Source organism: Limulus polyphemus, unplaced genomic scaffold, assembly GCF_000517525.1.
Source record: "Limulus polyphemus unplaced genomic scaffold, Limulus_polyphemus-2.1.2 Scaffold916, whole genome shotgun sequence".
In the NCBI taxonomy this organism is placed as follows: Eukaryota; Metazoa; Arthropoda; class Merostomata; order Xiphosura; family Limulidae; genus Limulus; species Limulus polyphemus.
Window position 1 is genome coordinate 236,494 of NW_013666526.1, and position 16,226 is coordinate 252,719.

At 32.7% G+C, this 16,226-nt stretch overlaps 1 protein-coding gene across 1 annotated transcript in view; it reads left to right on the plus strand.

Moving 5' to 3' along the window:
• Nucleotides 1–16,226, plus strand: part of LOC106461219 (triple functional domain protein-like) — a 251,610-nt gene that overhangs the window by 222,159 nt on the left and 13,225 nt on the right. The window contains exons 37-42 of the mRNA XM_022388075.1: nt 3,307–3,409; nt 8,225–8,336; nt 9,590–9,676; nt 11,104–11,283; nt 14,868–14,954; nt 15,880–16,112. Of these exons, the coding sequence (XP_022243783.1) occupies nt 3,307–3,409; nt 8,225–8,336; nt 9,590–9,676; nt 11,104–11,283; nt 14,868–14,954; nt 15,880–16,112 (802 nt within the window). The remainder of the gene's footprint in view (nt 1–3,306; nt 3,410–8,224; nt 8,337–9,589; nt 9,677–11,103; nt 11,284–14,867; nt 14,955–15,879; nt 16,113–16,226) is intronic.

Consider the following 16,226-nt stretch of genomic DNA (forward strand, 5'->3'; position numbering starts at 1 on the left):
CTAATGTAGAGTTGTGGCCCAGATACAGCATACCTGTACTGTACGATTCTAATGTAGAGTTGTGGCCCAGATACAGCATACCTGTACTGTACGATTCTAATGTAGAGTTGTGGCCCAGATACAGCATACCTGTACTGTATTATTCTAATGTAGAGTTGTGGCCTAGATACAGCATAACTGTACTGTTTTGTGATGCATCAGAAGTAAACGATTTGTGTATTTTCTATAGAGTACTAAGTATCTGTTCTGTGGGTTCCATAATATCTTCTGGAAGACATCTGTGTGGTGGTATAGCAGGTGTGGAGGTGTGTTTTGTATACAGTGGTAAATAACTGTGTTGTGGGTTCCATAATATCTTCTGGAAGACATCTGTGTGGTGGTATAGCAGGTGTGGAGGTGTGTTTTGTATACAGTGGTAAATAACTGTGTTATGGGTTATATAATATGTTCTGTGAAACATATGTGTTATATTACAGCAGATGTGGAGTGTCTGTATTATGTTTACTTTAAATGCCTATGGTACAGAATTATCGCAATCTGAGGTGGTTTTGTTGGTTCGTAAAATAAAGTCAGATTGGCCTTTTGGTACTAAGTTCATCAGCTTTAAGTAAAGCTGTTGGCTTACGTGGTTTTTACTTATTTCATAAGAATCATAAAAGCTAAGTTACACGAGTCCAATTCCACTTTTTCGCCTATAATACTTCCTCTTTTCATTGCCTGTTCCCATTTTAGTTGAATTCAATTGCTAACATAGGCATAAATAGCTCCTAAATTTCGACACTTTTTCTGCTATATAAAAGTAGGAAGGGAGTTTTTATAGCAAGGATTTATTATTTATCACCGAGTGAAGTTAATTTGTTATGAATAGAAGTTTTTGAACGATGATCGAGTATTTACAAAAATTTGGTTTTAAGAGAACTATCGCAGTTACGCAATTAGAAAATAACTGTGATCAGTGAATGCTGGGAAGAGACACTTTATAGTTAAAATAGATTTTGCTCATGATGGGATTTGGTTTCCAGGATCTAGAAGCCCCATTGTTTTTCTTATGTCTGTTTACGGGCATCAAAGTTGCAAATGCATATTGGAGGATTCAAATTCGGTAAGCTTTGGTTGCCTGTCATTTTTTACGGGCTTTTATACTACCTTGTGAAAGTTTTAAATTGCTAAGCCTGATATAAATTACCAGTGGCAAATTTTGGCATATCTGTACATCGAAAATTTCATATGTTTGATGTCTAAGAAGAGTTCGCAGTTGACCAGATTATATTATGCAAATGAACAGTAAACGAATGAAAAATCATAAATTTGCAACAACAACTATTAAAAACATCATACGTTTTTTATGGTTTTCATACAAGCACTGACTGCGTAATAAAAGAACATGGAATGTAGCTTATGCCGTCAGTGATTGGTTAACCTCTCTATATCCGGGCTGCTTGCTCTGTACTCCTTACTTGTGTTTATAGCTGTTGCCCTTAGAAACAGTATAGCAATATGTGTATGTGTAAATACAATAATTTAGGTTGAGCAGCACAAAGCCGTTAATATACTTTTAGAAAACTCGACATGTTTAACCTCTCTCTAGGTTGTATTGAACGTTGTATTGTTAGGCCAGAATTTTGCAAAAGTATAACTAAACCTAGTAGTTTCTGTTAATATGTCAGAAGCAAAATATAACTGCCGACATCCAAGGTGTCAAAACAAATTCTTCTGCACTCCCCATGGCACAAGACAGTTATCTGTGTTTCGTAATAATAAAACACTGATAGGGTCTGAATCAGTCTGTGAGAAAACTTGTGCTGTTAAATATAATAAAAAGGCACAAAGTACAAATATTTTTGGTGTAGTTTTGAAAAATGCACTCATCTTAATACTCCTTTATTAGAGAAAAACAATTGAAGCTATTTAACGTTCCAGAAGAAATTAGCCTCACTGTCGTGTAAGATTCAACCCTCGAATAATCTACTAGTTTAACACCATTCGCTACGTTGAGTAATTTGATGTTTGTGTTTTGCCTGCTATAGTAATAGTGCAAATAAATAATCAAAAAATAGACAGGGAATCCCATAAGTAGTTAGTGGAGTTAAGAGTATAGATAGTGATTTATTTAAGTTTTTGTGCAACTGAGTTGCTCATGTGTTATCAGGATCCTATACCCAACAAAGTAATAACTTTATAAGCAGTCTGTGCATAAACAGTTTCGAAAAACATATTTAGAGAGTCGATGGGGTGCACATGGACACCTATCGGTAATTCTTGGGATATTATGAAATCACATAAGTAATACTTGAATAACAAAGAGCATTATGCTAACATGATAATAAGTTGGCAAACAACGGTTTATAAACATAATAAACTGATCTATTTTGGGGGAAACTTACTTTATGTTTTGCCAGAACATTTGTCTGTCTTCTTCACCAATGTTCTCTCGAAACATGTAGTATGTTACCCCTCAGAATACATCATTTTATTATGCTTATAAATCGTTGTTTGCCAACTTATTATCACACAAGTAAACAGTGTGTGTCATAGACCTTGCTGGTCATGGTGCTAGTTTATAACCTTCATATGATGCGTAAGATATGTTTGATAAAACATTTCACAACATGACACATATTGCTCATGATGAGATTTGGTTTCCCGAAGCTAGAAGGCCCCTTATTATTATTATTTTTTGTGTCTACTTATGAGCATCAAAGTTCAAAATGCATGTTGGAGGATTCAAATTCGGTAAGCTTTGGTTTCCTGTCATTTTTGACGGGCTTTTATACTACTTTGTGATAGTTTTAATTGCTAAGCCTGATATAAATTACCAGTGACCAAATTTTGGCATATCTGTACATCGAAAATTTCCTATGTCTGATGACTAAGAAGAGTTCACAGTTGGCCAGATTATATTATGCAAATGAACAGTAAACGGTATAACATTTCACAACATAACACTGAATCAATACTTATGACTTTGAAATCACAGTATGGTTTTGTTGATTACTAAGACAAACAGTTGATAGGCGCTTTTCAAGTACCTTATCGTCTCTAATCTTCAAAACTATTTAACAGCATTGTTTAAAGTATATTGACAAAGGTTTTTACAGTTTTTTCTTTGGATACGACAACATTGTTGTATTTATTTACGAAATGAAATCACTCGCTTTAGATAGGTAGGTACTGTGGATGTTTTTATTCCAATCTTCCAATACAATTCTCATAGGTTGTATTTACACGTGTATCATAGATCACGTTGTAAAATTAACTAAGTTAATATCTTAATAGGAGATGACAGTTTTTGTTTTCCCTCCCTAGATGTTCCGGTAGTTAGTGAAGCCTCGCCTTCAACTGCTAATCCTCCGTTTCTCCTACCTTCAAGCACCGTTTCTCCTGCAAATAAACGTCGAGGACCGTTTCGGTAAGTTAATATTCCAGAGAGGAAAACATATATGTTCTGTGTAATTAAGCCTATTGTAAGGAGCATATATAGATAGGTATTTCAACTATAATTACGTGTCATTGACTTGCCTGTATTATTGAAGAATTTGAACAAATTCCAACTTTGCTGTTGATTTTCTAATTCTATTTTTGGTGACTTTACATACCTGTTGGAAAACGTATATGTGTGGAGATATCGTTAAACAACACACAATTATCATACCTACGATACAAAATTGTTAAATTCGGCTCATGAACAAACAGCTATAATGAGTGTACTCTCTCCAAGTCGTGCATGCTAATGGAACTTCTGCTGTTGAAACGTAATAATGTTGGACGTGTGATATATATCTTACTAATGTGGGGGTGTAGGATCGTTAGTTAATGTTGAATCCCCTTATCGATAAACTAGCCGTTTTCAATAGCTCTCCCCCATCCCTGAAAATATTTACTTACTTTGCACGCGTGGATTATTATGAAGAGACTAATTTATTGATATCTAACCCTTCTTATTTGTAAAGTGGTGTAAGTATTTCTAACGAGTGTGACACTGAAAAGCTTTAAACGGTTTTGGTTTCTTACGTGACACGTACTTCGTGAAATGTTTAACGTCACCAACGGTTATGCGGTGTGTCAGATACTGCTGAGCAATAAAGTAAAGAAATGCTTATCAGTGTTTGTTTTCTCAGGACTTCATTTTCAAGTGTTAACAGCATGGAAGTCAAACTTAGTAACTATATATGTTGATAGATACGCAATATGGCACCAAAGGTATCGAGTTAGCACTCCTTGTGCTTCGCCTAGTTCTCCATTTTAATAGGGTGTGGATCCATCTCTAGCGTTAATTGCAGTCTGGACTTTGATACGTTGGTTGACACTTCTTTTGCTACTCGAAATATAGTGAGGTTATGAAGACTGTACTATCTATGTACATGCTTTGTGACTTACTTCTCAGGTTTTAAAGAACAACACACTGTTAAGTACACAGATATCCACCATAATACGTCTACATATCCTGTATTTCGCTTGTCTAAAGAACGACACAGTATCAAGTACACAGATATCACCATAATACGTCTACATACCCTGCATTTCGCTTGTCTAAAGAACGACACAGGATCAAGTACACAGATATCACCATAATAAGTCTACATATCCTGTATTTCGCTTGTCTAAAGAACGACACAGTATCAAGTACACAGATATCACCATAATACGTCTACATACCCTGCATTTCACTTGTCTAAAGAACGACACAGTATCAAGTACACAGATATCACCATAATACGTCTACATACCCTGCATTTCACTTGTCTAAAGAACAATACAGTATTAGGTACACAGATGTCAGAATAATATCTCTACTTGCTTTGTGATTTACTTTTAAGTTTTGAAAGGACAACACAAGAAGAGGTACAAAGATGTCAGTATAATAGGGTCTCTAAAGGTATGTGTTAAATTTGGTGATAATAAGTCCAGTGGTTCCCCAGTCATAAGCAGACATAAACACACTCTTTAGATTAAACACTAGAGTGGATTAATGAGTAACAGTATAATAGACATAGGACAACACAAGAAGAGGTACAAAGATGTCAGTATAATAGGGGTCTCTAAAAGTATGTGTTAGGTTTGGTGATAATAAGTCCAGTGGTTCCCCAGTCATAAGCAGACATAAACACACTCTTTAGGTTAAACATGAGAGCAGATTAATGAGTAACAATATAATATACATACGAATGTGACAACAATTGTATTAAATGCATCTACTTGCCAAGTGACTTTTAATAGTTTATTATACACATTTAATAATCAAGTAGGTTAATACATGATTGTATAACTGTATATTATATACTTATAACAGTAAATTAATAGAAGCAAATTACCAGAAATGTCAGGTGCTGGGACTCGGAGAAACCTGCCTGTCAAAATTTTGGCATTATTATATACAAGAAGCTTAAAGCTTTGTTTGCATGTGGTGTAACATTCAAACTTTTTCACAACAAGTACATGTTTAGAGTAAAAACACAAAAAATGACATTTTTTTGGCACAATGAAATAGTTTTGGTAATGCAGTTACCATCATCAGGACTGTGTTACGGTAACAGAAGCTGTTGTATCCACCAGAATGTGCTTTGAATCTTGGTTATGGTGCAATGGACAGCATAATGTCTTGAAACTTCATGAGTGAAATAGCTTTTCTGTATAGTATTTTACTTAATGATTAATGGTGCCCTCTAGGCTTTTTTAGTGAATACATGTAATTTATACATCTTTTTTTATCTTCTCTTTTTATACACACTAATGTACTATTTATGATTTCTACTCAAAGTTTTCTCCAAACCATGAAATAAAAATGGATGTTGTCTCACACACACACACACACACACATAACCTGTAATGGGTTAGTCTGTAATGTTATGAACATAATGAGAATTACCACTGATATGACACAACCCTGTAGACTTGAAGTTTACATCTGCCATCCTCTTGTGTTGTATTAATAGCCATTACCATGTTACATCAATGAACGTGAACTTAATAATATTGAAGTTATAATCCTAAATATGGCTTAAAACTATAAATAATGCTCATAAAACTTAAGGTGGTTAATTCTATGTTTTAAGCCAACAGTTTCTGTGATGTTTATTTTTCAGTTTGACCTTGTCCTGTAGATATGTATTGTTGCGTATCTGGTCATTTGTTAATTTCCTGTATAAATTCTTTCTGAGGAACTTCAGTGATACAAGTCCTTTCTTAAATAAAACTAGTTTATTCTTTCTCAATACAACTTTGCAATACACAGAATTTCCACAGTCAGTTTAACTTAAACACATACTATAATTCACAGGGATTCACACACTTTACTTATGACTTGACTCGATTATCTCTATCTTCAATCTCTCTATCTATGCAATTCCTCTCTCCGCTTTATTTGCCGGGCTTATATACTAAAAAAGATGGTGCCTGGAACAGACTAGAGTTGCCAGGACAATTCACGATCCTTTGAGAATCTCATCACGTGTTACCAGCATCACATGACTTCCGTAGTCATAACAGTATATTTTTAACCTGTGTGTCAGCATCTTATATGATACATCCTCCACTTTATTCATGTACTTGACAGAGTTATCAGTTTGTTTGCCTTTTGATTTAAAGTGTACATTAATAAACCGTATTTCTCCATATCCACTTTGCTAGGCTACTCGCCTTATATATATGAACATTATTAGACTTTTTTCAGTATTCCCTTTGCTAATCTTCTTGCCCTTAACATGTAAATAATAAACTGTGTTTTTCAGTATTCCTTTGTTAGTATCTTAAATGTGTACATTAATAAAACTGCATTTTCAGCTTCCTCTTTGCCTTAAAATGTACTTTAATAAACCATGTTTTCCAGCTTCCCCATTGCTATTATCTTCCCTTTAAATTTGTGCATTAATAAGCCACGTTTCTCAGTATTCTTTCTGTGTGTCTCCTAGCCTTAAACGTGAACATTAATAACCATGATTTTCAGCTTTCTCTCAGCTAGTCTCTATACCTTAATTATATACATTGATAAATTGCTTTTCATCCAAAATGTATACATTGATAATCCTCGTTCATCATCTTAATGATTTATAAGGCAATGTTACTTCACCAGTTTTGTTGAAACTCTCATTACCCCCAAAACAATGGTAATGAAAATATGATAAGATGCTCTACTCAGCAAAATTCAATAATACTGTGTTAAACAAGTCAAGTTGCTGTGGAAGCCATTAAATACATGTTGATTATTTATTTTAAACTGTAATTATTATTAATATAGAATTTTAGCAGGTATTCTGGTAGGATTTATTACATAATTTGTATAGAAATTTAAAAGAAAATGTCAAGTGTTCAATCATACATTAGAAAAATACCACCTAAATAACAAAAGCTAGAGATAGTTATATACTTCTCAAAATGTTTTTTGTTACTTGTGAAAGTAAAGATTCTGCTGTCTCTGAGCCACTTAAACAGATAATGTTAAAAGGTGAACAGGGAACATTTCTGAATTGACAAGAACATTGTACATGCCGAAACTACTGAACAGCATCGTGTCAGATATGATGTTTTATATCAGCATGAATGAGAAAATTTAATAAATACAAGCTCTTAGCTGAAATAGCTCTGTTGACTCTTGGTTTAAACTATTATCTTGGATAAAACTAATTAAAATGATGTAAATTATATAATAAGTAAAATGTAAAGAGCATGACAACAAATCTGTTTTACAGACTATATCTTTATGGATCAAGTCTGGCTGAGTTTATTCAACACTTGATGTGTTTATAAAAAAAATAGATAGTGACAACTTCACCTACCACCTAGTGGACAGTTGTAACATTTGGCTATATTGGTAAAGAGAGAGACATTTGGTGTAGGTATTGTCATCACATAATACCCATACAGTAGTATCTGATATAGAGACTGAACACGTGTTTACCAGTGGGAGCAGTTTTTTTGTTTTTTGTTTTGTCTTCTCTGTGGTGCATTGTATCATAATATAAAACATAAAACAGTGTATTTAAACTGACTATTTTATGTTTCAAGATTTATGACTAGTGTAACAGTTGGTATAATGAGAATATATTTTAATGTTGTGTAAGTTTTAAAATTGGGCTGTATGTTTTATTTATTTGGTAACCTTTTTTTAAAGGTTTTGCTGTGTGTGAAAGTAGGTCATGTAGATTTTGTTTTATTATGATGTGAAAGTATGTTTATAAAAGCTCACACAACTTCTTACTTAACATTTTGTTTTTGTTTCATTTTTAAGGAAATGGTTATCAAATCCTGTTAGAAAACTTAGTCATGGGCGGGTAGACAGAGCTGCCAGCGAAACAGCAAAGCCAACCACCAAGAAATCTTCTGTTCCACACCACTGGAAGGTAGGTGGAAGTTGTCTTAACTCTTATATTTACTTTTGAGTATCATTCATATAGTTCACAGTGATGGAAAACTGGACAATATTTTATTTAGTTAAATATCTGTAGAGTGAAAAGAGAATGTTCCATAATGCTTAAAAGTTGTGCTGCTTCGTGCTTGACTGATGGTTATACAACATGTACGTGATACTCTGGCTCAACACAAAAATAGCACATGTTGAATTATGTAGCTGTTTCATTCCACAATCAGTGTTTCCTTTGTACATAGTTATCTTGGACTTGTACAGTGAAGAGAACATGATTACAAGTATTCTTCTTAAAGTTTTCCTCATAATCAGTTATTATTTATGTTGATTCTCAGATCCAAAGAAGGGTTATAAAACTTTGCCATGGCTACAGTGTGTTGGTGAACAACTCACAATATATTTAAGCTCTGTTGATATTATTGTTTGCTTTCAGAAACTATTAACTTGCTTTTAAATATATACTCAGTTCCCCCCCCCCCTTCCGTTACAAAATAAAAAGGAACATAAAATCCAATAGATAAATCAAGTTGATGTTAATGTTTCATACCAAATTTTATTCATTTTAGTTTGGAATAACAACTCAGTTTGTAACCTTGTTTTTCACATTCTCCCACATTGTTTGCCTGGCATGGCCAGGTGGTTAGGGTGCTTGACTCACAATCTGAGGGTTCAAAACTCCATCCCACCAAACATCCTTGCTCTTTCAGCCATGGGGGCATTATAATGTGACAATCAATCCCACTATTCGTTGGTAAAAGAGTAGCCCAAGAGTTGGCAGTGGGTGGAGATGGCTAGCTGCCTTCCCTCTGGTCTTTCACTGCTAAATTATGGACAGCCAGTAGCTTGTGTAGCTTTGTGCAAGATTTAAAACCCACATTGTTTACAGAAATGTATGTTAAAACAAGATGAAAGTTCCCTTAAAAATGTTGACTTTTGCCACCGAAAAATATGGTATTTTAGAATATTGATAAAATATTTGTGCCTTAACATCCTATCCTAGTAACTAGTTTTCTAGCTGACCGCTTTAAACACAATTTCTCTCTCACATAATAATGTTTTCATAGTGATTTGTTATATACTTAGTTATCTTTATGGTGTATACTATTTCATAGATTTGGTTTTATTCTGTGAATTTTAATGATATATGTTACATTTCTAATTGTTGCAAAGAATTTAGTTTTATGTTTTAAACTTTTTTGGTCCTTATGTTTAATTATCTTCCTGCTGCAGTTGTTGAGTGGTAAGGAAGAAATAGGAAACAAACCATATACTTCTTTGACTCATATGGAAAACCAATCAGATGAACGTAGAGTGCAGGTTAGTTGATTGTATAGAAGTTCCTTATCATACTCATACAAACTTTCACCTTCATGTTTCATACAAACATCTAATCTTATGATTTGTTTTATGTAGAGTCCTGACACCTCACACCTACAATTCAAGGAACCAACTATTTCATAATTTCTTTTTCTAGAAACCTCTACCACATCACTTATTGACTCCTACAAACCTTTCATATCAAGTTTTATTATAAAGTAACATTGTTCTTTGACATTTTGACTCATACAAGTCCTTCATGTCAAGTTTTGTATGAAGTAACATTGCTTTTCTTTTTTTGACTCGTACAAACCTTTTGCATCAAGTTTTATTATGTAGTAACATTGTTATATCATTTTTGACTCCTACAAACCTTTTGCATCAAGTTTTATTATGTAGTAACATTGTTATATCATTTTTGACTCCTCCAAACCTATCACATCAACTTTTATTAGTAACATTGTTATATCATTTTTGACTCCTACAAACTTATCACATCAACTTTTATTATGTAGTAACATTGATATATCATTTTTGACTCCTACAAACCTTTTGCATCAAGTTTTATTATGTAGTAACATTGTTATATCATTTTTGACTCCTACAAACCTTTTGCATCAAGTTTTATTATGTAGTAACATTGTTATATCATTTTTGACTCCTACAAACCTATCACATCAAGTTTTATTATGTAGTAACATTTGTTAATTCACTTTTTGACTCCTACAAACCTATCACATCAAGTTTTATTACGTAGTAACATTGTTATATCATTTTTGACTCCTACAAACCTATCACATCAAGTTTTATTGTATAGTAACATTGTTATATCATTTTTGACTCGTACAAACTTTTTGCATCAAGTTTTATTATGTAGTAACATTGTTATATCATTTTTGACTCCTACAAACCTATCACATCAAGTTTTATTATGTAGTAACATTTGTTAATTCACTTTTTGACTCCTAGAAACCTATCACATCAAGTTTTATTGTATAGTAACATTTGTTAATTCACTTTTTGACTCCTACAAACCTTTCACATCAAGTTTTATTATATAGTAACCTGTAGTGCTTCATGTTTTGTCTCATGTAAATCATTTAAATGAAGTTTAATTGGTTTATTACATAGACATGTGTAGCACTGAGCACATTGTTTTATGTAAAGTTTTTCACATGATGTTTATTCTGTAGGCCTTTCTTAGGATATGAGATTTGTAGCATTTGATCGAGAAACTTGGAAGAAAAGTTCTGGACAGACAAACGGAAGTTGATTATTATTTATATAGATGTTTATTTTTGTCTTTAATTTTAATTGTTTCATTACTTTAAAAAATAACCTCCAACTTGTAAGCAAGACTAAATCAGATAGTGTATCTGAGTCTATGATGAGTTGGCTCGTAAGAATATTTTTTATTTTTCATTTAGAAACCATCTCCCATAGAATCTCACCTAACTCAGGGATTTAAGTCCCTTGATTTAAATGGTGGTGCCTCCACAGAGGAAGAAGTCTGTGATGTGGAACTTCCACCTCCTATGAAGATTCAAGATCACACTTTCACCCCTGTACCTCCTCCTCTTTCTTGTGAGGGGGATACAGTGAAAACAGTAAGTTAAAGATCCTTCTATGCTGTCTTTTGTTGTTTTTTTGCAAGATCAGATTGTAAGCTAAATAACGAGAATATTTTCACTTTCTTCAGAGGAAAATGTAGATATATCAAACTTTACTCTTACCCACTCTCTTCAGAGTAAAATATATTTAGATAAAAAACAACCACACATTGTTGCTTGTACCTTCTCCTTCAGGGGAAAGTACAATGATAATTGCTCTTTTACCTATCTACCTCCTCTCTTTCTTCATAGGAAGACAGACAAAACAATAAATTGAAATGCAATAACACCTTTGTCCTCATATTTTCTACTCTGTCTTTAGAAAGAGTTAAAAAACATACTGTTAACCTAAAGACAGTCATACCTTTACCTACTCTTTAAAATATTAGAAACAAAACAGTAAACTTAAATACAATAACACTTGTTTTTGTGCCTTCTATTCTCACTTCAAACAAAATGGTCAACATAAAGAAAATCATACTTCTATTCTTGCTTACTTTCTAGGATATTAGAGACAAAACAGAAAATTTAAAGACATTAACACTTTTGTCATTGTGTCTTCTACATTCTTCTCTGAGGAAAATAGAGACAAAACAGCTTAAAGATAACCAAACTTACTCTCTTGTATCACCTTATCCCTCTCCATCTTTTACTCTTATTTTCCTCCAGAATAGTAAACTTAAAGACAGTCATACTTTTATCTACTCTCTCTACTAAGACATAAAACATATAAATGTAATTACAACCATGCTCTATCCTTTGTGCCTTCTTCGATCTCTTCAGAGAAAGATCGTACTAAACCATAACTTTATGGTAGCTAACACTTAAACTTGTATACATTTATCACATGATCAAAGACACAGGATATTATGTGTAAAGTAACTTTAAAAGGATTTTTTTCCTTCTGGTGTCGATATTGACAGAACATAAATTTAGGACAATTTAAATCTAATGCAGACAGTAGAGTACATTCAATTAAAATGATTTTGCGTATGCACATCAGCAAGTCATATGACAACCACAGCCAATATAAAGTTGCATTGGCATGTATCAGAATTGCATTATTTGGATTTTTGAGAAAGGTATGTAATAGCCCTTTCTGACACAAAATGTTTATACACTAGCATCATAAAAATGTTTTCAGATTAGGGATTCAGAATTTCCAAGGTAAGGATACCCCTTGTATTTAATGCCATTGGAAAACATGGGAATATGGATAAACTTAGGTCACCAGAACTATCCACAAAGAGACCTGCAATGAGTCCAACCCCAGCCGTGGTAAGCAAAGTGCAGGTGCACATCTTGTAACAAGTGAAAATCCACAAACACAAATGTCAGTGACAGAAGCTGACCATGGTGCCTAAGGTAACAGTAAGTCACATAAACAAGAAGGATCTCCATCTGGGAAAATTTACGTGAGTTGCTTCCATAACATATCTGTTCAAACAACTCGAGAACGAAACAAGTATTCATGATGTTCCATGCATTATCTATGAATTTCTTTGGGATTGAATTGTTAAAATGGGAACTGAAAAACCACTTCCTTGTACACATGATGGCTAATGGAAAGCTTGCAGGGAGGAGGGGCATGCTTTAGACATCACACCTTTACAGTGGAGCCTTTTTCAATGGAAATTATGCAGCAGTGTCATTGTCCAGATGTACATTTATCAAATAGAGCAAGACAAGGTAGTCAGGCTCCAAAATCAACTTAACCCTATACAGGAGGGTCAAAGTCTACATGTCACAACCTTTTTACAGAGTTATATTCAAAATTTGATTAAACAACTTTATTATCAATTAATGTAAAAGAACTTGACATCAAAACGTAATTTACAATTCAAAGTTTTATATTAGTTAAGTATTAATTTCAGAAGAAAATATTTAAACAAATTCTCATTCTTTGGTATATCATATGGAGCATTTGTTGTCATAATTGCCCATTTTTGTGTCTAAGTTTCTCACTAGTTACACATCTATACTACAGGCAATGGAAGCAAGAATATAAATTCTAACCTCCAAGCTTTTTACTTTACTGAGATATAAAAACAAAAGTCAAACCCAAATGCTACTTCTCCTATTTCGTCCTGTCTTTCAAAAAATAGATTTTATGACAAATAGAAAGAAGTAAATTGTTTGTTACAAGGATTGTTAGCAAGCTGGTTTGTTTTGGTGTTCATAATTAGATACTTGGCCTCAGTTTCATTCATTTTTTGATCGTGTTTTTAAATACAGTTGTTTTCGGATATTCTATTGCCATATATGTGATATGTTTTGAATCCTAAAATGTGTATTTGAAATATCCAGGAATTATTTGAAGAACTAACTTAGTGAGAGAAGTGAGGCCTAGCTCAGCTATGGTTTGCACTCTCAAAGATCATGTGGGTCATGTGCTTTGCTCATGGTGTTTATAGCCAATAGATAATTACCTTCAACTATTTTTATTGTTTTTGATGGGGGGGGGATAAGTGCACAAGTAGGCACTAAGCATAACAATAAAACCATATATTTACAGAAAATATATGTAAAAAGGTCAACAATCGAAACTTTGAAGATATGAAGTACATGAAACAAAGGAAATTATGCATCAAAAGAAGAAGAAAAGAAATCGTTCATTTTATTTCATATTTTCACTGTACGTTGATCATGATATGATTTTGCTGCAGTTAGTGTTAGGGTGCAAATAAAATATAAAGTTTTGCCAAAAATAAACTTTTGATACTTATATATGAGGTTCTTGAGGTTATTAAAATGAACTATGAACCTGGTAAAGAAGTACTTTTATTCTTAACATGAAAATCACCTTGCACTCAGACTAGTCAGATTCTGAGCCAGACTGACTCAGTAAATTCATGGACAAATCTTTATTAGAAATACTTTATTAAAAATTCTGATTTTTTTTACTGTACAACAGACTTTTCATGTTTACTAAAAGCTTGCCAAATTTCCTGAAGATGTGCACAATAAATTCAGAATTATAATAAACATTAGTTCTCCAATATGGCATAGGTTCAGTAGACCAACCCAAGCACATAGGGTCAATATAAAGTACTCAACCTATGTTTTATTATTTCATTTTTATCTTCTTCAAGTGAAGACAAAGAAAAGAATATGTTAGCTACGTTAAACTTATTATTTTTCTGAATATCCCGGTGGAAATAACTGGCAAATATAATGAATTCTGTAAAAGTACTTATTAGGTATCCATTTTTATAGCTTACCTGTTTCACATTTAATATCTACAAGTTTATTTTGGAATATATGTGTGTTTATATAGAAAATATACAATGTATCATGTACATCTACTGGAAGACATTTAAAACTTTGTGTATAAGACTCATAATACTGAAATATGGTCATTTTTTGACATTGAATTTTTTTTTTAAGTGTAGACACCTTTCTTTTATTTATATTTTATTATTGTTGGTATCATCTGTAAATAATATAAAAACTTTACAGCACCATTTCTTGGGTTTCAGATATCTTCTTGTTTTGTACTTGCTTATTTAGCTCCTAAATTCAATTAGATATAATAAAAACCTTTAGGGTTTTAAAACTAATTTAACATATTTTACCCTCAGCGTTCAAACCTTTCACTTCAAACTACTGATGGTTCAAGCTCAGCAGACCTGGCATCAGAAATTGAACAAATAGTTAAGGAAAGAATGGTAAGGTTATTAAATAAACAGATAGTTAAAGAAGGTTAAAAAGAAAGAAAAAAAAATTTACCAAGCATATAATTGTAGGAGACACAGAAAAAACAAATTTTGTTAGTTTCAAGCCAGCCTCAAGGTTGTATTTATCATAATTTCACGAATCATTAACTGTTATTTATTCTCATTTATACCAACAGTAATAAGTAGTATGCACTAAGTCTACTTGGTCTTCTTATCCAAAGACCTTTGCAAAATCCCACACCAGCTGGTCACCCATTTACATAAAAGAACACAAAAAAACCAAATACATTCACTATTATAGTATATAACTTAAATATTCTTTGTATAGCTACATATAAAGAACTTTTAAGAATTTATAAAAGTGTGGTAAAGTTTTTCAACTTTTGAAATAGTAATTTTTTCTTATTATTAACTTATTTAGCTTTTTAATGTATAGTCAAGGAAAGGGTGGTGTGAAAGAAAGCAGAACAGATAGTCAAGAAAAAAACTGTAAAAGAAATAGAAGATATTTGCAAGAAAGGGTGATAAAGATATAGAAATAGAACAGATGACAAAAATGACATGGTAAATGAGGTAAAACACTGTCAAGGGAAGTGTGGTATAGATGGACGAAAAATAAAAAGTGATAGTAAGGGGTAAGATAAATAATGGATGGTCATGCAAAAATACATAAAACAAAGAAATTTAATACCAGATACAATATCCATATTGTTGAGGTAAGTGTTAAGGGTGAAAGACTAGAATACACAAAGAGAATGATAAAGGTAAAAGAAGTGAACAGATCAGCGTGAAAGTAGTATTAGAGGGAACAGATCAGGTATTTAAGGATAAAATAATAATAAGTTGATTATGTACAGAGAATTTTTTTATATCTTGTAAAAGTTGTTTACATATTGTTATTGAATTGTCTAAATAGGAACATCACATCGAGAATGCTTCAGATTCTTCAGAAGTAGTAGAGTCTAGGACACCAGATGTTATGTCTCTCCTGCCCCCAGCACTGAATGAAAGGTCTCAACTGAATAGTTCTTCACAGGCTTATCACAAAGAAACATCTACACCAATCCTTGTGCCCAAAGAAGACCTCTGTATTGCAGAGAGTGATTCTCCAACTGAGGATGATAAAGAAAAGTCTCTGCAAAAAAGAAGGCAAGTGTTAAAAATGTTAGTTACTCAAATACATTAATGATGGTTGGAGACGGCTTGAATGGGTAATGAAGAAAAACATTAATATAAGTTTAACATAACAGCAAATGTACAATG